At 41.5% G+C, this 25516-nt stretch overlaps 2 protein-coding genes across 3 annotated transcripts in view; one reads left to right on the top strand and one right to left on the bottom strand.

Moving 5' to 3' along the window:
- LOC135477577 (dynactin subunit 2-like) overlaps positions 1-6934 on the bottom strand; it is a 30461-nt gene extending 23527 nt beyond the window's left edge. Inside the window, 4 exon segments of the mRNA XM_064757730.1 lie at positions 2309-2376; positions 3405-3501; positions 4841-4906; positions 6878-6934. Coding sequence (XP_064613800.1) covers positions 2309-2376; positions 3405-3501; positions 4841-4906; positions 6878-6916 — 270 coding nt within the window. The 5' untranslated portion in view covers positions 6917-6934.
- A 186-nt stretch (positions 6935-7120) lies between these two features.
- LOC135477925 (serine/threonine-protein kinase 16-like) lies at positions 7121-25197 on the top strand. Of its 2 annotated transcripts, XM_064758148.1 has the most exons (8): positions 7121-7168; positions 7718-7807; positions 9682-9922; positions 13231-13370; positions 19576-19696; positions 22818-22913; positions 23650-23774; positions 24653-25197. In XM_064758148.1, the coding sequence occupies exons 2-8, from the start codon at positions 7731-7733 to the stop codon at positions 24777-24779; spliced, it is 927 nt and encodes a 308-aa protein (XP_064614218.1). In that variant the 5' UTR covers positions 7121-7168; positions 7718-7730; the 3' UTR covers positions 24780-25197. The 2 variants fall into 2 exon arrangements, with proteins under 2 accessions (XP_064614218.1, XP_064614217.1); XM_064758147.1 differs by lacking the exon at positions 7121-7168 and having other exon boundaries at positions 7599-7807.
- Positions 25198-25516: the final 319 nt, after the last annotated feature.

The raw sequence follows: 25516 nt of genomic DNA, 5'->3' as shown, positions 1-25516 counted from the left end.
GTAGGACATAGGCTCCACCAGCACTGTGTAATGTTCCAGGTAAGACATAGGCTACACCAGCACTGTGTAATGTTCCAGGTAGGACATACACTGTGTAATGCTCCCGATAGGACACACGCTACACCAGCACTGTGTAATGCTCCCGGTAGGATATACACTGTGTAATGCTCCCGATAGGACACATGCTACACCAGCCCTGTGAAATGCTCCTGGTAGGCCATACTCTACACTAGCACTGTGTAATGTTCCAGGTAGGACATAGGCTACACCAGCACTGTGTAATGTTCCAGGTAGGACATAGGCTACACCAGCACTGTGTAATGCTCCTGGTAGGACACGCTACACCAGCACTGTGTAATGTTCCAGGTAGGACATAGGCTACAAGAGCACTGTGTAATGTTCCAGGTAGGACATAGGCTCCACCAACACTGTGTAATGTTCCAGGTAGGACAGGCTACAAGAGCACTGTGTAATGTTCCAGGTAGGACATACACTGTGTAATGCTCCCGATAGGACACATGCTACACCAGCCCTGTGAAATGCTCCTGGTAGACCATACTCTACACTAGCACTGTGTAATGTTCCAGGTTGGACATAGGCTACACCAGCACTGTGTAATGTTCCAGGTAGGACATACTCTACACCAGCACTGTGTAATGCTCCTGGTAGGACATGCTACACCAGCACTGCGTAATGTTCCAGGTAGGACATAGGCTACACCAGCACTGTGTAATGTTCCAGGTTGGACATAGGCTAGAAGAGCACTGTGTAATGTTCCAGGTAGGACATGGGCTACACCAGCCCTGTGTAATGTTCCAGGTAGGATATACACTGTGTAATGCTCCCGATAGGACACATGCTACACCAGCCCTGTGAAATGCTCCTGGTAGGCCATACTCTACACTAGCACTGTGTAATGTTCCAGGTAGGACATAGGCTACACCAGCACTGTGTAATGTTCCAGGTAGGACATACTCTACACCAGCACTGTGTAATGCTCCTGGCAGGACACGCTACACCAGCACTGTGTAATGTTCCAGGTAGGACATAGGCTACACCAGCATGGTGTAATGTTCCAGGTAGGACATAGGCTAAAGGAGCACTGTGTAATGTTCCAGGTAGGACATAGGCTCCACCAGCACTGTGTAATGTTCCAGGCTCCACCAGCACTGTGTAATGTTCCAGGTAGGACATACACTGTGTAATGCTCCCGATAGGACACACGCTACACCAGCACTGTGTAATGCTCCCTGTAGGATATACACTACACCAGAACTGCGTAATGCTCCTGGCAGGACATATGCTACACCAGCACTGTGTAATGTTCCAGGTAGGACATAGGCTACACCAGCACTGTGTAATGTTCCCGACAGGACACACGCTACACCCGCACTGTGCAATGCTCCTGGTAGGACACTGGCTACGCCAGCACTGTGTAATGATCCTGGCAGGACACACGCTACATCAGCACTGTGTAATGCTCCTGGTAGGACATAGGCTACACCAGCACTGTGTAATGCTCCTGGCAGGACACACTACACCAGCATTGTGTAATGCTCCTGGTAGGACACACTACACCAGCACTGTGTAATGCTCCTGGTATGACACGCTACACCAGCGCTGTGTAATGCTCCTGGTATGACACGCTACACCAGCACTGTGTAATGCTCCCGACAGGACACACGCTACACCAGCACTGTGCAATGCTCCTGGTAGGACACTGGCTACACCAGGACTGTGTAATGCTCCTGGCAGGACACACGCTACACCAGCACTGTGTAATGCTCCTGGTAGGACAGGCTACACCAGCACTGTGTAATGCTCCAGGTAGGACATATGCTACACCAGCACTGTCTAATGCTCCTGTTAGGACATAGGCTACACTAGCACTTTGTAATGCTCCTGGTAGGACACACTACACCAGCACTGTGCAATGCTCCTGGTAGGACATGCTACACCAGCACTGTGTAATGCTCCAGGTAGGACATATGCTACACCAGCACTGTGTAATGCTCCTGGTAGAACAGGCTACACCAGCACTGTGTAATGCTCCAGGTAGGACATATGCTACACCAGCACTGTCTAATGCTCCTGGTAGGACACACTATACCAGCACTGTGTAATGCTCCTGGTATGACACACTACACCAGCACTGTGTAATGCTCCTGGTATGACACGCTACACCAGCACTGTGTAATGCTTTCACAGCATGAGGCCACAGTTTCACGGCATGATGCCACAGTTTCATGGCATGAGGCTACATTGGCATGAGGTCATAGTTCATGATGAATAAACTTTTCACACTTACCAGTTCGTATTCGGTTTTGTGGACATCATAGCCTGTGCGCCGTCCCTTGCTGATGCTGTCTGAGAAATCTAGACGATAAAGTGGCATACATGTATTCTTGATATAATTAAGCCTAAGGTGTGGTCTGACTGAATAATTAAAGTTTAAGAACATACTCTAGTATTTCAGATGACATTTAAAGAAATAAAATTGAAAACCGAAGTCTACATGTACTGAATTTTAGATAATATATATGACTATTACTCTGTCATGCACCTCTACCACAGCTTTTTTGGTTATTGTTCAAGTTTTCGTATGTTTGCAATGTGTTCATTCTAACACTTTCCATGGGGATTATTATATACACACTAAAGCCCAGGCGTTTTGTCTTCAAAATCAAATTACATGTAGCATACATCACACTGAAAGTTGCTATTTTATATGCACAAAAAGTTGAAGAATTAGTGTGATCTACAAAAATGGTCATATGTGAGACATGTGCACACAAAAATGGCCATATGTGAACAATGTATACACAAAAATGGCTGTATGTGAGCAATGTAAACAAAAAATGGCTGTATGTGAGCAATGTACACACCAGAATGGTTGTATGTGAGCAATGTACACAAAAAATGGCTGTATGTGAGCAAATGTACACACAAAGCACCACGTCTGTGTGCCGCAAGTCTGTTATTTTTGTTTCTCCTCATTGAAGCAAACCTAGCAAATGTAACATGTTGAATTTTAATTTATGATCCACTGATATTAGGCTTAATGCTTATAAAATTTAGGTGAAAAAGGGTTAATATTTATTTCTTTATTTATTTGATCTTTCACGCCATACACATATTCAACAATATGATCGCAGCCAGCATTATTATGGTGGCAGGAAACCCATAACCATTGGCAGGTTGCTGGCACACATTACTACATACGACAGGAAAGGAAGTCTGCATGAGCTGGGCTTGAACTCCTAATGATCGCATTGGTCAGAGGTTCCAGGATTATTGTGCTGTGCTAGAATGCTAACCACCAGACCCCTAAGGGTTAAAAGTCCTAATGTGGCTAAATAACCTCAAATTAAAATCTCATTAAAATCCAGTTATCAAGAACTTACCAACTGCTCCAGCACTAACATCTTTGCCCTTGAACTTTGAATAAGCAGATTTCACATCAACAGAGAGCTTCTCTACATTTTCATTATTAAGCTCTTCCTGTAAACAAAATTAATTCCAAACACAGTCTTCAATCATATCACAAAATTGTATGCATGCATTTCATGAGTAAGGATTATGCTCTTCATCACAAATACTATATCCTTGCTTTCTTTGTAATGTATTCTGTTCTGGGTTTAAGTATCAACACAACAAATTGATCAATCTCTTCAAACAAAGGGAGATAACCTTGTATGATCTTGGTTGTGCTTCCCAATAATGGTTATAACAAAGGGCCAAACCTAGAGCCATTTTAGTTTCCAGAAAACATGCACTCAAACCAATCAAGCTGTATTAACGGCTCCCTAACTGTTGGGCACTAAAACCAATCAAGCTGTATTAACGGCTCCCTAACTGTTGGGCACTAAAACCAATCAAGCTGTATTAACGGCTCCCTAATTGTTGGGCACTCAAACCAATCAAGCTGTATTAACACTACCAAGATAATATAAATAAAAATATGATCAATTAACAATATAAAGTTAAGTTTTTATATAAATTTCTTTCATTTATACAATTAAAGATCTCAGAAAGCATCATTTTGAGAGTCATTTTACAAAATTTCAAAAATTATTATAGCTGTGATTTATTTACTTATATGTTTAGAATTTGATATTTTAAATGAGAAATTTTAAACCATCTGCAGGTTGCTGACAGACTTTCCCATGAACAGCTGAAGAGGAAACATGAGCTGGACTTGAACTCACAGCGACCGCATTGGTGAGAGGCTTCTGGATCATTGCACCACGCTGCTGTGCTAACCACGGAGGCCCCCCACAGAAAAACTAAAATGGTAGTGTCATTATGGACTGCATGCATCTAACCAGCTGCTCTACAAAAGCAGCTTGAGTAAAAAAAAAAACAGTACATGTATATAGGTAACCAAATGTATATACATATATATATATATATATATATATATATATACACACATATGTCTGTGAAGACTGAAGCACAAGCCTACATTAAATCTAATACAGACACTTTTATCAGGCGTTTATACTATAGTTTATCAAATCATTCAACTATCCTAATGTGTATCTGTGATTATTTTGGGATCATTATTCTGGGGGGCATTTATTTTGAGGGCATCATTAGTCATCGTAGCCCAGCTGTAATCCACAGGGCTGGAACCTTCAATTTGTTTCTAGATATGACCCTAATGCAAAAACCCAGAGGGTTTTGTTGCGAGCAATGAAACAGGAAGATGTTTATGTTCAAAGTGGAAGAATGACAATGTAAAATGTTCCTGTTTCTGTAAATCATGACATGGTCACTTAAGAACATGTATATGTACCTCAAACTTAGGGGACTGGTAATCCCCAAACCATTTACTTACATTCACATCATTTTGGTCATCTTCTGGTAAATCTCCGGTTTCATACACATCTGGAGAATTCAGGTCCTATTGACAGAATAGAAATACCAAAGTACAGACATTTTGTTCATCCTTTGTTGATTTACGAGAGGACTAAATCTTCCTCAATGTCTGAGGAGGATATAAAAACAAAAGTAAAACATGATAACCATCTAATTTAACAGAAATCTGGACAATCCCTTCAATGTTTCATGCTGAACATAAATTAACAAGATTGTAAACCTTTGAAAGACAGGAAAATCAACAAAACATCAAGAAAAAATAGAAGAGGTGAGTTTTCATTTTTATGTTATTTTGATATATTTTTAACATAATCTTGGCTTACTCATAAAACACAAAAACCTTGGTGTTGCCTAAGAATTCCATCTAAAAACAGGGCAGACCCTACTACTTCAGCTATGATGATATTCTTAGCATTTTGCATGGCAATCAAATTTCCCCACATAAATCATCCTCTAAATGGGAATGAAAATTCCAACCTTCAAGCTGGAATGGTCCATTGCTCCTTCAAAATCACTACCATGAGCTCATCAAAACTCACCAATCACAGCAATTTTTTTCACCTTAAGAATTCAAATCAGTGCATCAGCCAGTACATACCTACTGTGCTCACTCTGCCTGCATGAGTGGTGCCTTGAGAAGAGGTTAATTTGTACAATTTCATTTTACACAGTGGCAACATATTTAACTAGCTGCAGATTGCTATCGAAAATTCTCTAAGATGTGTTTTTTTTTCTGCAGTGGCATCAGAAGCAGTAAGGCCCTTTTGACCATGGCTGTACTACTTTTCACATAAAAATAAATAAAAAAATAAGTGAATAAAATAAATGAAAAGTCCAAACTAGTTAATGGTGACCAACATAATGAAGGCCCATGCACACAGATGTACTCTGTAAACTGTTAACCACATGAAACTACTATAGATCTATGTCATGAATAAAAAGCCTGTAAAACGATTTCAGAGCATATCCAGCCAGGTCCACCTGGACCCTTGCCTTTTGTGCTGGGATGGTCAACAGATGGCTGTACCACTTTCAAAGTGCCTGTATTGTGGGAGTTCAACATCAGGAAACTCTGCATCACAGAGTTTACTGAATTCATCTGAAGGCCGACTAATCATGGCGGCCTGTGGCAATGGCCTACAATGAATAATGTGGGCCTTACAGAAATGCTTTAAAACCCCTGCAAGATCTGTTCCATTCATCTGATCATTACTGATTGAGAAACTTACACATTTTAAAAGATAGACAGTGTTAAATGTGGACAGGAAAATACCCAAAGTTTTGGGAATGGTTTTGTTAGACATAGAATTTTTAGTATACCATGTCTCGATTCATTAATGGGCTAGTTTTGTTTCTCTTAAATCAAAGCAGTGATGAAAAAAGAATTTTATCAACAACAAGCTGGAATTTGGTGGACGTGGAGCGGCGATGCAGTCAGCTTCAATTCAGGTGACATTTATAATAGTCCCAGTCGCCGAGTCTCACAAGTCACACAGGTTTAAAATGAACAGAGTGAACGGCAAACTAATGCAGCCAAAAGATGAAATTTTTATGAGAGCTGCTTACTGTGTCGTTGAGCCAACTGACCCGACTTTGCAAGATGTAGGCCTACATAAAATGTAGCAACAACTCACTGAGGGAAAAATCAATAGGGAAAAATCGGGAGGGCAACCAGAGCAATTGATTAAACAAACGGGAGAGACATTCTTCAAAACAGAAAGACTGTTTTAAAATCAGGACGTGCACCGTCAATGGTGCCAACATTATAATGTCACACAATGTTGAAGGCAGCCTTGTCGCTGTCAGTAGTAAAAGTAATGCGACATATGGTACGTCGTCGTACCACCGGGGCACCAGTTTTCGTGCCTGATTATGTCAAGTTTTCCCAAATGTATGCAACTGAAGTGATCATTGCTGGATTGCTTTACGTTACGCAGTGAACCAAACCATCATCAGCAACTTGCAATGACGATCACTTGAGGCTCAATTTACTTACTATGCCCGGTAAATTGGCATATTTTGGGTCCGCAGCCATTTCAATGAATCACCCAGATACCGCGAGAAATGACGAGATGTACGACATAATGCTCCTTCCCTGACAGGAGAGCTCCTGCTGTAAACAGTGTGCAGTTGCGTTAAATGCTAAATGGTTTAGATAGCATGTTGTTGATCTTTTGACGTTTCACAGAAATACCTTAGGAATTCAGAAGGAGTTTATTTGTGATATCATTGGCAAACAGAATGGTGCTCCTGATGTAGCAAAACTTGTCTGTTCCGTTATCGCCCGGTACATGCTATCTTTGCTTATGTCAAACACAGATAAAGTCACTTATTCCGTGTACTCCCGTATCAATTTTATCTTATTGAACCAGGTTACCAGATGAATTGAACTTTAGATCATAACTGACAGCTGTATAAGAAGACTACCAGTGACAGTATTTGATTCATTTTTGTCCAACTTGAAATTCGGGCTAAAAAGCAGTCTGTCCTCTGTGTGCTTGTATGTGTGTAAGTTAAATTTACAAAGTTAAGTATAGGCCTAGATAGTGAAAAATGATAGAATATATGCTCAGGGCATAGTCTTGTTGTCAGTATAGTCCTTTGTATTTTGAACACTAAGACCTGTGGAAAAGCGTTTGAACTGTACAGATCGATGCTGTCACTGCATGCTGTTTGTTACATTGATTTTTTTTTTTTATTAATATAGGCCCTAAACACTTTAAATAGCAGTGAAACTCAGGTGCTTAATTGTTAAATGTACAAATATACAGAGAAACTAGACAAAGTAAAATCAAAAGAGGATACAAATTAACCATATGAATGCTTGGGGCCTCAGCATTTTGTGGAAAATGGGCTGTGTGTGCGGGAAGGAAAGCATTAGAGTTGGTGAGCGGCGATTCTATGTGCGGTCAAGACTAGGAGAAGGGTGAGACTAATAGTTACTTTGATTCTGACTATGAATAATACTGCATGTTAATACGTCATGTACAACATGGTCAAGATAGAAATTATGGTGGATATTAATCATTAAGATGATAGAACAGATTTTTATGCCTTATTTACGCTTTCTCCTGTATAGTTTCTATTTATACAGTGTCTGTTTTATCCGTGTTGTTTTGTGACAAGCCTTAATTATACCTAATGGAATCATTCTTGGTTCCATTTGTCATAGTGGATATTCCACAATAGACAACGATCTTGTGCTAAAATCCAGTGATGATGTGTGTTTATTCTACTGCCGTTACCTCCCTTCGTCTGTCTCTCTGACGTCTGCTTGTTTGTAAAGTAAACAACTGGACGATGGTTAACTCCACTATTGATGCAAAAATGCAGCAATTTAAGGAACTAGCTGATCAAGTACACTGTTTCTTCGGTCTAATAATATTGCATGCTGGGGATTGGGTATCAAAAATTGTCAGCTGTTGACTTCCTGATTCACACTCATTGAATATCACTTGTCTCAAGCTAATATTTTCTGACATCCTGTCCCTCAGCATTCACTATCTGTCAGCTGTTGACTTGGTGATTCACACTCATTGAATATCACTTGTCTCAAGCTGATATTTTCTGACATCCTGTCCCTCAGCATTCACTAACTGTCAGCTGTTGACTTCGTGATTCATACTCATTGAATATCACTTGTCTCAAGCTGATATTTTCTGACATCCTGTCCTTCAGCATTCACTAACTGTCAGCTGTTGACTTGGTGATTCATACTCATTGAATATCACTTGTCTCAAGCTGATATTTTCTGACATCCTGTCCCTCAACATTCACTATCTGTCAGCTGTTGACTTGGTGATTCATACTCATTGAATATCACTTGTCTCAAGCTGATATTTTCTGACATCCTGTCCCTCAGCATTCACTATCTGTCAGCTGTTGACTTGGTGATTCACACTCATTGAATATCACTTGTCTCAAGCTGATATTTTCTGACATCTTGTCCCTCAGCATTCACTATCTGTCAGCTGTTGACTTGGTGATTCACACTCATTGAATATCACTTGTCTCAAGCTGATATTTTCTGACATCCTGTTCCTCAGCATTCACTATCTGTCAGCTGTTGACTTGGTGATTCACACTCATTGAATATCACTCGTCTCAAGCTGATATTTTCTGACATCCTGTTCCTCAGCATTCACTAACTGTCAGCTGTTGACTTGGTGATTCACACTCATTGAATATCACTTGTCTCAAGCTGATTTTTTCTGACATCTTGTCCCTCAGCTTTCACTGCCTGTGTAGAACAGAATCCCTCCGAATGACCACTATGGATGTACAAGTATATTTGAATTTATTTTTTTCAGTTACTGTCTCGAAGCATTATGTTTTCTTCACTTTGTCTGTCAATCCATACTTCTTGGCATTGTTGTCTGATTGTAACAGTGTGTGTTAATGTACATATGTTTAGTGCCATTCTTGGGAGCACCTATGAACTCAGCATGAAGGTTGCACTGGCCATGGACAATGGCTGTGACTTGTCTTTCGACAGGTAGTTTGCTTATTCCCTTGTTGGCACCATTTTTGAGACCTTAGTCACAATAAGCAGTTAATGGTGCACTGTAACATTGACTGAAGTCCTCTTGTTTCCATCCAATATAGTGTTCATATCTCAGTGTCACACCTGAGAATGTTTGTTACAAACTTGGAATGAGAGTGATTTACCTTGAGCATTCTCGCATCCTCCATCCAGCTTGAGTGACTCTTGTGAACATGAAATATGCAAATTATGGTGTAGCTTACTTACACAATTCTGATAATTAATTTTGTGTAATTTTTTTGTTCAAATGTTTGCAGTGGTTTCAGCTATGTGGACTTGATAGAAGATGTTCAGACTCACAAGCTGTTTGCACTAAAGCGAATCACAAACCATTCCAGACAAGATGAGGAAATCGCATTGAAGGAAGTGGAGATCATGCGAATGCTCACTCACCCAAATGTCATTCCATTGGAGGAGACAGAAACCTTGGCTATTGGTAGATATTCAAAGACGGTGGACCTTGTCAGTGAAGTACTCATTGTGATGCCATTTTATAGGGTGAGTTTGTGCTCATAGTTATTAGTGATCCATTTCTTGACTTCATTGGTGTGTAAGGCTGTACCTAAGAATTTTTCACTTTTAATGAAAGAAATCAGATTTATAGGTGAAGGAAAATGGATTGATCAGATTTAACTATAGCCCTATGACAGGTACTTGGCAAATCTTCTGACTTAAAGCTGCAACCAAACCAGCAGAAGCTGAGTTTGAACACAATGCCTCATTGGCCAAGGGCCTGACAGTCATGTCAAGCCAGCACGTCCTGCCAGCACATCAGCCATCTGATATCCAATAAGGTCCTTCTGTGGTTGTTAAGGAATACTGTGAAATCTTGAGATTGTGCCAGGGGCCTGACAGTCACGTTAAGAAAGCACATCAGCCATCTGATATCCAATAAGGTCCTTCAGTGGTTGTTAGTGAATACTGTTAAATCTTGAGATTGTGCCAAGGGCCTGACAGTCACGTTAAGCAAGCACATCAGCCAGCTGATATCCAGTAAGGTCCTTCTGTGGTTGTTAGTGAATACTGTGAAATCTTGAGATTGGTCAAGGGCCTGACAGTCACGTTAAGCCAGCACATCAACCATCTGATATCCAATAAGGTCCTTCTGTGGTTGTTAGTGAATACTGTTAAATCTTGAGATTGTGCCAAGGGCCTGACAGTCACGTTAAGCAAGCACATCAGCCATCTGATATCCAATAAGGTCCTTCTGTGGTTGTTAGTGAATACTGTTAAATCTTGAGATTGGCCAAGGGCCTGACAGTCACGTTAAGCAAGCACGTCAACCATCTGATATCCAATAAGGTCCTTCTGTGGTTGTTAGTGAATACTGTGAAATCTTGAGATTGGTCAACTGCCTGACAGTCACGTTAAGCAAGCACGTCAACCATCTGATATCCAATAAGGTCCTTCTGTGGTTGTTAGTGAATACTGTTAAATCTTGAGATTGTGCCAAGGGCCTGACAGTCACGTTAAGCAAGCACATCAGCCATCTGATATCCAATAAGGTCCTTCTGTGGTTGTTAGTGAATACTGTTAAATCTTGAGATTGGCCAAGGGCCTGACAGTCACGTTAAGCAAGCACGTCAACCATCTGATATCCAATAAGGTCCTTCTGTGGTTGTTAGTGAATACTGTGAAATCTTGAGATTGGTCAACTGCCTGACAGTCACATTAAGCCAGCACATCAACCATCTGATATCCAATAAGGTCCTTCTGTGGTTGTTAGTGAATACTGTTAAATCTTGAGATTGGTCAAGGGCCTGACAGTCACGTTAAGCAAGCACGTCAACCATCTGATATCCAATAAGGTCCTTCTGTGGTTGTTAGTGAATACTGTGAAATCTTGAGATTGGTCAACTGCCTGACAGTCACGTTAAGCAAGCACGTCAACCATCTGATATCCAATAAGGTCCTTCTGTGGTTGTTAGTGAATACTGTTAAATCTTGAGATTGTGCCAAGGGCCTGACAGTCACGTTAAGCAAGCACATCAGCCATCTGATATCCAATAAGGTCCTTCTGTGGTTGTTAGTGAATACTGTTAAATCTTGAGATTGGCCAAGGGCCTGACAGTCACGTTAAGCAAGCACGTCAACCATCTGATATCCAATAAGGTCCTTCTGTGGTTGTTAGTGAATACTGTGAAATCTTGAGATTGGTCAACTGCCTGACAGTCACATTAAGCCAGCACATCAACCATCTGATATCCAATAAGGTCCTTCTGTGGTTGTTAGTGAATACTGTTAAATCTTGAGATTGGTCAAGGGCCTGACAGTCACGTTAAGCAAGCACATCAACCATCTGATATCCAATAAGGTCCTTCTGTGGTTGTTAGGGAATACTGTGAAATCTTGAGATTGGTCAACTGCCTGACAGTCACGTTAAGCCAGCACGTCAACCATCTGATATCCAATAAGGTCCTTCTGTGGTTGTTAGTGAATACTGTTAAATCTTGAGATTGGCCAAGGGCCTGACAGTCACGTTAAGCAAGCACGTCAACCATCTGATATCCAATAAGGTCCTTCTATGGGATTGTTAGCGAGTACTGTGAAATCTTGAGTAGCGATCATAGACATAAGTCAAAATTTATGATCATGTTCAAATTGTTATCGCTTTTGTATCAAGGTCAAAATATTACGTAAATTCTGAGAACGTTATTGTAAAACAAATTTCACTTATAATAACGGAAAGAAACATACCAAATTTAATGATCAAAATTTTGACATAAATCAAAGATTTTTTCATGATCCCGCAGCCAGGTGACTAAGGCGTGTAAGTCATTCTTATTTTGGCATTTACTACATGGAGGGGCAGACAGTCCAGACCCTTACATTACATTCTAACCAGAATCTCATGTAAACATAAAAATGCAATATTTGTTCTTCCAACGTTTTGTTTTAGCTCTTAATCTTATACATATATTACATGCTAATATTTACATGTACATGTTTTATGACCTTCTCAAGAGTATTTCAGTTATATGCAAGCAGCCAGCATTATGATATGAGGAAACAGGGCAGAGCCCAAGGGAAACCCACGACCATGTGCAGATTGCTGGCAGATCTTCCCATATACGGCCTAAGGGCAACCACCTGAGCCACAGAGGCCCCTTCTTTGCTAATAGTGTAAATGTACTTGTACATGAGTAATATTATGTATGTTTTGTTTTTCCAGTTGTGTTTTAAAGGAGATGAAAACTTAAAAACATGACACTATAGGCTGAAAAGAGCACATTTTCTCTATCTGGTGGTGGTTGCTGCATAATTTTGCGATTTTTCCTCGCCATACACGTAAAACCTGAAAACGGCAAAGGTGGCATAAATCGCTGAGTCCATCGCATCCTCCATCTTCAAAACCCTGTGATTTATGCTGGGGGTGTGTTGCCTTTCAGCCAATGAGAGTCGTTAAAACTGCCGGCTTGTTCTGCAAAATTGAGTCAAACACAGCGGATTTTGACGCTGACTTTATTTATAATTTGTCAACTTGAGGTACATATTAGAATTTTTTTATGGCATGCACCTGCGAGGAAAAACATACTCTTTTCAGTGGTATATAATTGGTATTTAAATTTTCTTCTCCTTTAAACCATACATTTTCTTTTTCCAGTTGTGTTTTACGACATACTCAAGAATATTTCATTTATATGCTGGTGGCCAGCATTATGGTTGGAGGAAACCGAACAGAGTCGGGTTCTCCCCATGACTCTTTAATATGATTTTATAATTTATGATGACTCTTTAATCTAAAACTCGTAACTAATATTAATGTAAGGCTTTAAATTTGTTTCTGCTCGTGTCGTGCATTTCAGAAAGGATCTCTTGAAGATCGGATGCAGTCCTTGGCAAAGTCATCCAAATGCATGAAAGAAGAGGATCTGTGGCAGTTTTTTCTGGGGATCTGTAAGGGCTTACAGGCCATGCATAATCTGAGCCCTCCTTATGCACACAGGTATTCTATACAACATTGGGGTGTTTCTCTAAGTGGTTCCTGAGCATGCACACTGAGTCCATTACATGTACACACACACACACATGTATTATTTACAACATTGGGGTGTTTCTCAAAGTTGTCCTTGATCATGCACACTGAGTCCATTACATGTACACACACACAGGTATTCTGTACAACATTGGGGTGTTTCTCTAAGTGGTTCCTGAGCATGCACACTGAGTCCATTACATGTACACACACACAGGTGTTCTGTACAACATTGGGGTGTTTCTCTAAGTGGTTCCTGAGCATGCACACTGAGTCCATTACATGTACACACACACAGGTGTTCTGTACAACATTGGGGTGTTTCTCTAAATGGTCCTTGATCATGCACACTGAGTGCATTACGTGTACACACACACACATGTATTATTTACAACATTGGGGTGTTTCTCAAAGTTGTCCCTGATCATGCACACTGAGTCCATTACATGTACACACACACAGGTATTCTGTACAACATTGGGGTGTTTCTCTAAGTGGTCCCTAATCATGCACACTGAGTCCATTACATGTACACACACACAGATACACTCTACAACATTGGGGTGTTTCTGTGTGTGGTCCCTGATCATGCACACTGAGTCTATTACATGTACACGCACACAGGCATTGTGTACAACATTGGGGTGTTTCTCTAAATGGTCCCTGATCATGAACACTGAGTCCATTACATGTACACACACACATGTATTCTGTACAACATTGGGGTGTTTCTCTATGTGGTCCTTGATCATGAACACTGAGTCCATTACATCTACATACACACAGGTATTCTGTACAACATTGGGGTGTTTCTCTATGTGGTCCTTGATAATGCACACTGAGTGCATTACATGTACACACACACAGGTATTCTGTACAACATTGGGGTGTTTCTCTAAGCGGTCCCTGATCATGCACATCAAGTCCATTACATGTACATACACACAGGTATTCTGTACAACATTCGGGTGTTTCTCTATGTGGTCCCTGATCATGCACACTTAGTCCATTACATGTACATACACACAGATATTCTGTACAGCATTGGGGTGTTTCTCTAAGTGGTCACTGATCATGCACTTTCAGTCCATTACATCTACATACACACAGGTATTCTGTACAACATTGGGGTGTTTCTCTAAGTGGTCCCTGATCATGCACACTGAGGGCATTACATGTACACACAAACAGGTATTTTGTACAACATTGGGGTGTTTTTCTAAGTGGTTCCTGATCATGCACACTGAGGGCATTACATGTACACACACACAGGTTCTCTGTACAACATTGGGTTGTTTCTCTAAGTGGTCCCTGATCATGCACACTGAGGGCATTACATGAACACATACACAGGTATTCTGTACAACATTGGGTTGTTTCTATAAGTGGTCCCTGATCATGCACACTGAGGGCATTACATGTACACACACACAGGTATTCTGTACAACATTGGGGTGTTTCTCTAAGTGGTCCCTGATCATGCACATTGAGTCCATTACATGTACACACACACAGGTATTCTGTACAACATTGGGTTGTTTCTCTAAGTGGTCCCTGATCATGCACACTGAGGGCATTACATGTACACACACACAGGTATTCTGTACAACATTGGGGTGTTTCTCTAAGTGGTTCCTGAGCATGCACATTGAGTCCATTACATGTACACACACACAGGTACTCTGTACAACATTGGGTTGTTTCTCTAAGTGGTCCCTGATCATGCACATTGAGTCCATTACATGTACACACACACAGGTATTCTGTTCAACATTGGGGTGTTTCTCTAAGTGGTTCCTGAGCATGCACACTGAGTCCATTACATGTACACACACACAGGTTCTCTGTACAACATTGGGTTGTTTCTCTAAGTGGTCCCTGATCATGCACACTGAGTCCATTACATGTACACACACACACAGGTTCTCTGTACAACATTGGGTTGTTTCTCTAAGTGGTCCCTGATCATGCACACTGAGGGCATTACATGTAGACACACAGGTACTCTGTAGAACTTTGGGTTGTTTCTCTAAGTGGTCCCTGATCATGCACACTGAGTCCATTACATGTACACACACACAGGTATTCTGTACAACATTGGGTTGTTTCTCTAAGTGGTCCCTGATCATGTACACTGAGGCCATTATATGTACACACACACAGGTATTCTGTACAACTTTGGGTTGTTTCTCTAAGTGGTCCCTGATCATGCACACTGAGTCCATTACATGTACACACACACAGGTATTCTGTACAACATTGGGTTGTTTCTCTAAGTGGTCCCTGATCATGTACACTGAGGCCATTACATGTACACACACACAGGTACTCTGTACAACATTGGGTTGTTTCTCTAAGTGGTTCCTGATCATGCACACTGAGTCCATTACATGTACACACACACAGGTACTCTGTACAACATTGGGTTGTTTCTCTAAGTGGTTCCTGATCATGCACACTGAGTCCATTACATGTACACACACACAGGTATTCTGTGCAACATTGAGGTGTTTCACTATGTGGTCCTTGATAATGCACACTGAGTGCATTACGTGTACACACACACAGGTATTTTGTACAACATTGGGTTGTTTCTCTATGTGGTCCTTGATCATGAACACTGAGTCCATTACATCTACATACACACAGGTATTCTGTACAACATTGGGGTGTTTCTCTATGTGGTCCTTGATAATGCACACTGAGTGCATTACGTGTACACACACACAGGTATTCTGTACAACATTGGGGTGTTTCTCTAAGCGGTCCCTGATCATGCACATCAAGTCCATTACATGTACATACACACAGGTATTCTGTACAACATTGGGGTGTTTCTCTATGTGGTCCCTGATCATGTACACTGAGGCCATTATATGTACACGCACACAGGTACTCTGTACAACATTGGGTTGTTTCTCTAAGCGGTCACTGATCATGCACATCAAGTCCATTACATGTACATACACACAGGTGTTCTGTACAACATTGGGGTGTTTCTCTATGTGGTCCCTGATCATGCACACTGAGGCCATTACATCTACACACACACAGGTATTCTGTACAACATTGGGGTGTTTCTCTAAGTGGTTCCTGATCATGCACACTGAGTCCATTACATGTACACACACACAGGTATTCTGTTCAACATTGGGGTGTTTCTCTATGTGGTCCTTGATAATGCACACTGAGTGCATTACGTGTACACACACACAGGTATTCTGTACAACATTGGGGTGTTTCTCTAAGTGGTCCCTGATCATGCACACTTAGTCCATTACATGTACATATACACAGGTATTCTGTACAACATTGGGGTGTTTCTCTAAGTGGTCCCTGATCATGCACACTTAGTCCATTACATGTACATACACACAGGTATTCTGTACAACATTGGGGTGTTTCTCTAAGTGGTCCTTGATCATGCACACTGAGTCCAGTACATGTACATACACACATGTATTCTTTACAACATTGGGGTGTTTCTCTAAGTGGTCCCTGATCATGGACACTGAGTCCATTAGGTGTACACACATACAGGTATTCTGTACAACATTAGGGTGTTTTTCTAAGTGGTCCCTGATCATGCACATTGAGTCCATTACATGTACACACACACAGGTATTCTGTACAACATTGGGTTGTTTCTCTAAGTGGTCCCTGATCATGCACACTGAGGGCATTACATGTAGACACACAGGTACTCTGTACAACATTGGGTTGTTTTTCTAAGTGGTCCCTGATCATGCACTTGGAGTCCATTACATGTACACGCACACAGGTATTCTGTACAACATTGGGTTGTTTCTCTAAGTGGTCCCTGATCATACACACTGAGGGCATTACATGTGCACACACAGGTACTCTGTACAACATTGGGTTGTTTCTCTAAGTGGTCCCTGATCATGTACACTGAGGCCATTATATGTACACGCACACAGGTACTCTGTACAACATTGGGTTGTTTCTCTAAGTGGTCCCTGATCATGCACACTGAGTCCATTACATGTACACACACACAGGTATTCTGTGCAACATTGGGGTGTTTCTCTAAGTGATCCCTGATGGTGTACACTGAGGCCATTACATGTACACACACAGGTATTCTGTACAACATTGGGTTGTTTCTCTAAGTGGTCACTGATCATGTACACTGAGGCCATTACATGTACACACACACAGGTTCTCTTTACAACATTGGGTTGATTCTCTAAGTGGTCCCTGATTATGCACACTGAGTCCATTACATGTACATACACACAGGTACTCTCTGTAACATTGGGGTGTTTCTCTAAGTGGTCCCTGATCATGCACATTGAGGCCATTACATGTACACACACACAGGTATTCTGTACAACATTGGGTTGTTTCTCTAAGTGGTCCCTGATCATGTACACTGAGGGCATTACATGTACACACACAGGTATTCTGTACAACATTGGGCTGTTTCTCTAAGTGGTCCCTGATCATGCACACTGAGGGCATTACATGTACACACACAGGTACTCTGTACAACATTGGGTTGTTTCTCTAAGTGGTTCCTGATCATGCACATTGAGACCATTACATGTACATACACACAGGTATTCTGTACAACATTGGGGTGTTTTTCTGTGTGGTCCCTGATCATGCACACTGAGGCCATTACATGTACATACAGGTATTCTCTACCAGACATAAACACAGCATTGGGGTGTCTGTGTTAGAGATTTAGGACATTGTACAGTGAACCCATTATATTCGCCAGTGTGTTCTGTACCACATAAGTGCGTGATTGGGGATTCTCTGTTAGAGGTTTCTAACAGTGCACAAAGAGCCCATGATATGAGTAAAGGTATTCGCTGCAACAGACAGGACTTGTATTTAGGGTACAAAAGTATGGTGACAGTGCTGTGTTAGTTTTTACTGGCCATGAGACATCTCATGACATAGATTTTTAACTTTTTGAAATGACAGTTAGTAAGTCTTTTTAATATATTCAATTCCAGCTCTGCTTTGCTTTGGGGGGCATCTTTTCTCCAGGATGGTTTGTGGCATGTTTGACAGTGGTTTTCTCCAGGATTTGCCAGGTTTATGGCATGTCAGCCAGTGGTTTTCTCCAGGATTTGCCAGGTTTATGGCTTGTCAGACAGTGGTTTTCTCCAGAATTTGCTAGGCTGACAGCATGTCTGAGAGTGGTTTTCTCCAGGATTTGCCAGGTTTATGGCGTGTCTGACAGTGGTTTTCTCCAGGATTTGCCAGGTTTGTGGCATGTCTGACAGTGGTTTTCTCCAGGATTCGCCAAGGTTATGGCATGTCTGAGAGTGTTTTTTTCCAGGATTTGCCATGTTTATGGCATGTCTGAGAGTGTTTTTTTCCAGGATTTGCCAGGTTTATGGCATGTCTGACAGTGGTTTTTTTCCAGGATATGCCAGGTTTATGGCATGTCTGAGAGTGTTTTTTTTCCAGGATTTGCCAGGTTTATGGCATGTCTGACAGTGGTTTTCTCCAGGATTTGTTGGGTTTGTGGCATGTCTGAGAGTGTTTTTTTCCAGGATATGCCAGGTTTATGGCATGTCTGACAGTGGTTTTTTTCCAGGATTTGCCAGGTTTATGGCATGTCTGAGAGTGTTTTTTTCCAGGATTTGCCAGGTTTATGGCATGTCTGAGAGTGTTTTTTACCAGGATTTGCCAGGTTTATGGCATGTCTGACAGTGGTTTTTTTCCAGGATTTGCCATGTTTATGGCATGTCTGAGAGTGTTTTTTCCAGGATTTGCCAGGTTTATGGCATGTGCGACAGTGTTTTTCTCCAGGATTTGCCAGGTTTATGGCATGTCTGAGAGTGTTTTTTACCAGGATTTGCCAGGTTTATGGCATGTCTGAGAGTGTTTTTTACCAGGATTTGCCAGTTTTATGGCATGTCTGAGAGTGTTTTTTTCCAGGATTTGCCAGGTTTATGGCATGTGCGACAGTGTTTTTCTCCAGGATTTGCCAGGTTTATGGCATGTGCGACAGTGTTTTTCTCCAGGATTCGCCAAGTTTATGGCATGTCTGAGAGTGTTTTTCTCCAGGATTTGCCAAGTTTATGGCATGATTCCAGATTATGACATATTGTTAAAACACCAGTCAGGTAAATAAATTAATGTATAAGTTCACTTGAATTGACCCTTTTTGCACAATTCACTGTGTTCTCAGGGACGTGAAACCGGCCAATGTGATGATAGCAGATGATGAGACCCCAGTGCTAATGGATCTGGGGTCAGCCACAAAGGCCAGGGTCCAGATCAGTAACCATTCAGAGGCTTTAGCCCTGCAGGTAGGCCACATATGTTGTACGATGAACAGTTTGTCATTGGTTTAATATCATAGTTTGACTGAGGAGAAAATTTTTGGGCTAATCAAAAACCTGAGAGCGAAGGAAAACACTATTATGAAGTATATGTCATATGAAAGACCCTTAAACAGTGTCGTGCAAAGTAGTTTGATTTATTTTTTTTAGAAGTTTTTTTCAACCTCCTAAATTCCATTTAAGACTTTGGAGTTTACAGTGGCTTTATCTCACCATTTTCTCTCCGAAAATTCTAAAAAAATAGATGGAACTGTTTTCTGTACAGTGTTTAATGGTCATTCATTTGATTTTTACATGTGCTATATTTCATAACATTTTCTGCACCTTTAGAGATATTTCATCCTCAAAAGGTAGTAAGTTGAGATGTGACCTAGAGTAAGAGCAGCTAGTGCACATTATTGCACTGATCCATTTGCCATCAGTTTATGTTGAAATAAACCCTGTTCCCTAATGAGAGGATCCTTTCACATCGTAGAATTACCATTATGGTTTTTATTCATTTCTTTTTTTATTTGATTGTTGTTTCATGCCACATTGATATATTCCTTTGGCAAGTTACTTACAAACTTACATCTATGCACACCATATTGTAGTATTGAATTACTACATGTGGTACTTCACAATGAACGTCAGCCCACCGTTGTTGACGGCTTATTGTCACCAATGCCCCATGAGCTGTAAGTGTGATGGTTTATTGCCACCAAGGCCTCATGAGCTGTGAGTGTGATGGTTTATTGTCATCAAGGCCCCATGAATTGTCAGTGTGATGGCTAATTGTCACCAAGGCTCCATGAATTTTCAGTGTGATGGTTTATTGTCACCAAGGCCCTTGAATTGTCAGTGTGATGGTTTGTTGTCACCTAGGCCCTTGAATTGTCAGTGCAATGGTTTGTTGCCACCAAGGCCCCATGAATTGTCAGTGTCATGGTTTATTGTCACCAAAGCCCTTGAATTCTCAGTGCGATGGTTTGTTGTCACCAAGGCCCCATGAATTGTCAGTGTGATGGTTTATTGTCACCAAGGGCCCATGAGCTGTGAGTGTGATGGTTTATTGTCATCAAGGCCCCATGAATTGTCAGTGTGATGGCTAATTGTCACCAAGGCTCCATGAATTTTCAGTGTGATGGTTTATTGTCACCAAGGCCCTTGAATTGTCAGTGTGATGGTTTGTTGTCACCTAGGCCCTTGAATTGTCAGTGAGATGGTTTGTTGTCACCTAGGCCCCATGAATTGTCAGTGCGGTGGTTTGTTGTCACCAAGGCTCCATGAATTGTCAGTGCGGTGGTTTGTTGTCACCAAGGCCCCATGAATTGTCAGTGTGATGGTTTATTGTCACCAAGGCCCTTGAATTGTCAGTGCAATGGTTTGTTGTCACCTAGGCCCCATGAATTGTCAGTGCAATGGTTTGTTGTCACCAAGGCGGCCCCTTGAATTGTCAGTGTGATGGTTTGTTGTCACCTAGGCCCCATGAATTGTCAGTGAGATGGTTTGTTGTCACCTAGGCCCCATGAATTGTCAGTGTGATGGTTTATTATCACCAAGGCCCCATGAATTGTCAGTGCAATGGTTTGTTGTCACCTAGGCCCCATGAATTGTCAGTGTGATGGTTTGTTGTCACCAAGGCGGCCCCTTGAATTGTCAGTGTGATGGCTAATTGTCACCAAGGCTCCATGAATTGTCAGTGTGATGGCTAATTGTCACCAAGGCTCCATGAATTGTCAGTGTGATGGTTTATTGTCACCAAGGCGGCCCCTTGAATTGTCAGTGTGATGGTTTATTGTCACCAAGGCCCTTGAATTGTCAGTGCAATGGTTTGTTGTCACCTAGGCTCCATGAATTGTCAGTGTGATGGTTTGTTGTCACCAAGGCCCTGTGAATTGTCAGTGTGATGGTTAATTGTCACCAAGGCGGCCCCTTGAATTGTCAGTGTGATGGTTTGTTGTCACCTAGGCTCCATGAATTGTCAGTGTGATGGTTTGTTGTCACCTAGGCTCCATGAATTGTCAGTGTGATGGTTTGTTGTCACCAAGGCCCTGTGAATTGTCAGTGTGATGGCTAATTGTCACCAAGGCGGCCCCTTGAATTGTCAGTGTGATGGTTTATTGTCACCAAGGCCCCTTGAATTGTCAGTGTGATGGTTTGTTGTCAACAAGGCCCTATGAATTTTCAGTGTGATGGTTTGTTGTCACCAAGGCCCCATGAATTGTCAGTGAGATGGTTTGTTGTCACTTAGGCTCCATGAATTGTCAGTGCGATGGTTTGTTGTCACCAAGGCCCCATGAATTGTCAGTGCGATGGTTTGTTGTCACCAAGGCCCTTGAATTGTCAGTGTGATGGTTTATTGTCACCTAGGCCCTTGAATTGTCAGTGTGATGGTTTATTGTCACCAAGGCCCTTGAATTGTCAGTGTGATGGTTTATTTTCACCAAGGCTCCATGAATTGTCAGTGTGATGGTTTATTGTCACCAAGGCGGCCCCTTGAATTGTCAGTGTGATGGTTTGTTGTCACCAAGGCGGCCCCTTGAATTGTCAGTGTGATGGTTTGTTGTCACCAAGGCCCCATGAATTGTCAGTGTGATGGTTTATTGTCACCAAGGCGGCCCCTTGAATTGTCAGTGTGATGGTTTGTTGTCACCAAGGCGGCCCCTTGAATTTTCAGTGTGATGGTTTGTTGTCACCAAGGCCCTTGAATTTTCAGTGTGATGGTTTATTGTCACCAAGGCCCTTGAATTGTCAGTGCGATAGTTTGTTGTCACCAAGGCGGCCCCTTTAATTTTCAGTGTGATGGCTAATTGTCACCTAGGCCCCATGAATTGTCAGTGTGATGGTTTATTGTCACCATGGCCCTGGAAGTGCCAATGTGATGGCTAATTGTCACCAAGGCCCCATGAATTGTCAGTGCGATGGTTTGTTGTCACCAACGCCCCATGAATTGTCAGTGTGATGGTTTATTGTCACCAAGGCCCCATGAATTGTCAGTGTGGTAGTAAATTCATGTAATAAATGAATTGAAATACATGCAATCTACCAGATGGTACTTCAGAAATGTTGATCTGATATCTTTTTACCATATTTCTATGTTTGACAGGACCTGGCTGCTGAGCGGTGCTCCATGCTGTATCGCGCACCAGAGCTCTTTAATGTGGAGAACCACGTCAGCATTGATGAGAGGACAGATATTTGGGTAAAGCAAAACTAGAGCCTGTGTACTCCTGTAGCAGTTCTGCTTCCTTTCTCCTTTGTAAATAGGAGTGTGTGACGACATACATGTAATAGTTGAAAGAACAAAATAGTTGACAGCTTTGGATGGTTTTGTCAGAGGTGGGAGGGAGTTTTGCGTGTTCCATGTTGCCAGGTCACACAGTATGTTGATGTTGCCAGGTCACACAGTATGTGGATATTGCCAGCTCACACAGTATGTGGATATTGCCAGGTCACACTGTATGTGGATATTGCCAGGTCACAAAATATGTGGAAGTTGCCAGGTCACACAATATGCGGGTGTTGCCAGGTCACACAGTATGTGGAAGTTGCCAGGTCACACAATATGCGGATGTTGCCAAGTCACACAGTATGTTTATTTTTTTATTTATTTGATTGGTGTTTTACACCGTACTCAAGAATATTTCACTTATACGACAGCGGCCAGCATTATGGTGGGTGGAAACTGGGCACAGCCCAGGGGAAACCCACGACCATCCGCAGTTTGCTGGCAGACCTTCCCACTTACGGCCGGAGAGGAAGCCAGCATGATCATGGACTTGAACTCACAGTGACCACATTGGTGAGAGTTGGGACTCTGGTGACAATAAGCAGTTGACAGTGCTCATTTGTGCAATGTCACTCAAGTTTTATGTTATAGCACACATGAGCTGTACCTGACTAGAGTCAGTGGTTAAATCTCTGTCTTCATCTTCCAGTCCTTAGGGTGTGTACTTTACGCCATGGCGTTTTTGGAGTCTCCCTTCGAGAGTGCTTACCAGCATGGTGATAGCATTGCCCTAGCGGCTGGGGGTGGAAACATCAAATTTCCATCAAACTTCACGTAAGTTCTGTACATGTAATGATGTAATGCCTCGCAGACTGCCCTAATATTTGGTTATTTATTTATTTGATTGGTGTTTTACACTGTACTCAAGAATATTTCACTTTAATGATGACAGCCAGCATTTTGGCCGAAGGAAACCGGGCAAAGCCCGGGGGAAAACCCACGACCATGTGTAGGTTGCTGGCAGACCTGCCCATGTACTGCCGGAGAGGAAGTCAGCATGTGCTGGACTTGAACTCACAGCGACCACATTGGTGAGAGACTCCTGGGTCATTACACTGCGCTATCGCGCTAACCAACTGAGCCCTAACATTTGATGATCTGAGATGATCACAGTTGTATTGGATTATTTGCTTAATAAATGCCCAAGCTTTTGCAAAACTTTGTCACTCAGTTTTTCATAACTTTTTTTATCAAAATCAGGTTGGGTGTTTGACTAAAACCTAGATAACTTTTCACCAAAAAAATGACATGTTTGAGGAGGGGGAAGTTTTAGGTGAAATTACAGGATTTGGTTTTGACAAATTGAGACTATTCTAACCACATAACCTGTCAAGATGGATACCTCAGTTCTAGAACAGAGAACATTAGAATAACTGGGTTTGATTCATTAACCACAATGGCATATTTCATTGTTTGGTTAGAGAAATGGCCATTTGTATGAATTCCTGTTCTGTGGTGTTGTGATATACAGATGTATTCCTGAGCAAAGCAAAAACCCCCAAAGCAAATAAATAACTTTACCTGCAGAATTCATACTCCCTCTCACCCCACCCCTAGCCCCCTTCTGCTGAAAACACATCTGAATATTTTATATCAGTACCTGTTCTTTTCATGTCTGTCACACTTAAACTTTAAATTTTTTTTGTGGCCAGGTATTCCAAGTCAGTGGAGGAGATGATTTTGTGGTTGATGACTGTCAATCTTCTGGAGAGGCCATTCATAGGTCAGATCATAGAAGGGGTGGAGACATTACGAGATAAAACTGAGAATAGAGTATAAAAGGTTTGGACATATGAGGATTAAATTCAGTTCTACCTGTACAACAATTGCTATTTTGATGGTGTGCACAGTCCAGCTGTGCCCTGCTTACACGTTTGTACTTTGATTTTTTGGTTAAAAATATCATTGCTATGTCATACATATACAATATCTGTTGTTCTTTTGATGATAAAGTTTGTTTGATTGTTCACCTTGTAATTTGTGTTCCACATCCAATTATTCTGTTCAAAGATATAGATCATTCTTTAATGAGGGCATCATATCAGTTAACCTTATTTGAAAATATGGACATTCCAAAAAAAAAGTGTGTTTCTCATAAATGTTTATTTTAAACATTTTTCAAAGTTAAAATTACCTGCCTACACAAGCCGATTCCTAGCTGTGTAAAAACACATCTGACATTCTCCACTGTTACGTTGCTTATGAACTACACTTATGTGTGCTGCTAATGTAGATCTGTGCTTCATGATCACAACTACATGTAGACCTAGGCTGCTGGATCACAACTACATGTAGACCTAGGCTGCTGGATCACAACTACATGTAGATCTGTGCTTCATGACCACAACTACATGTAGATCTGTACTTCATGATCACAACTACATGTAGACCTAGGCTGCTGGATCATGACTACATGTAGATCTGTACTTCATGATCACAACTACATGTAGATCTGTGCTTCATGACCACAACTACATGTAGATCTGTACTTCATGATCACAACTACATGTAGACCT

Source organism: Liolophura sinensis, chromosome 11, assembly GCF_032854445.1.
Source record: "Liolophura sinensis isolate JHLJ2023 chromosome 11, CUHK_Ljap_v2, whole genome shotgun sequence".
In the NCBI taxonomy this organism is placed as follows: Eukaryota; Metazoa; Mollusca; class Polyplacophora; order Chitonida; family Chitonidae; genus Liolophura; species Liolophura sinensis.
This window is presented reverse-complemented; position numbering and strand designations above follow the sequence as displayed.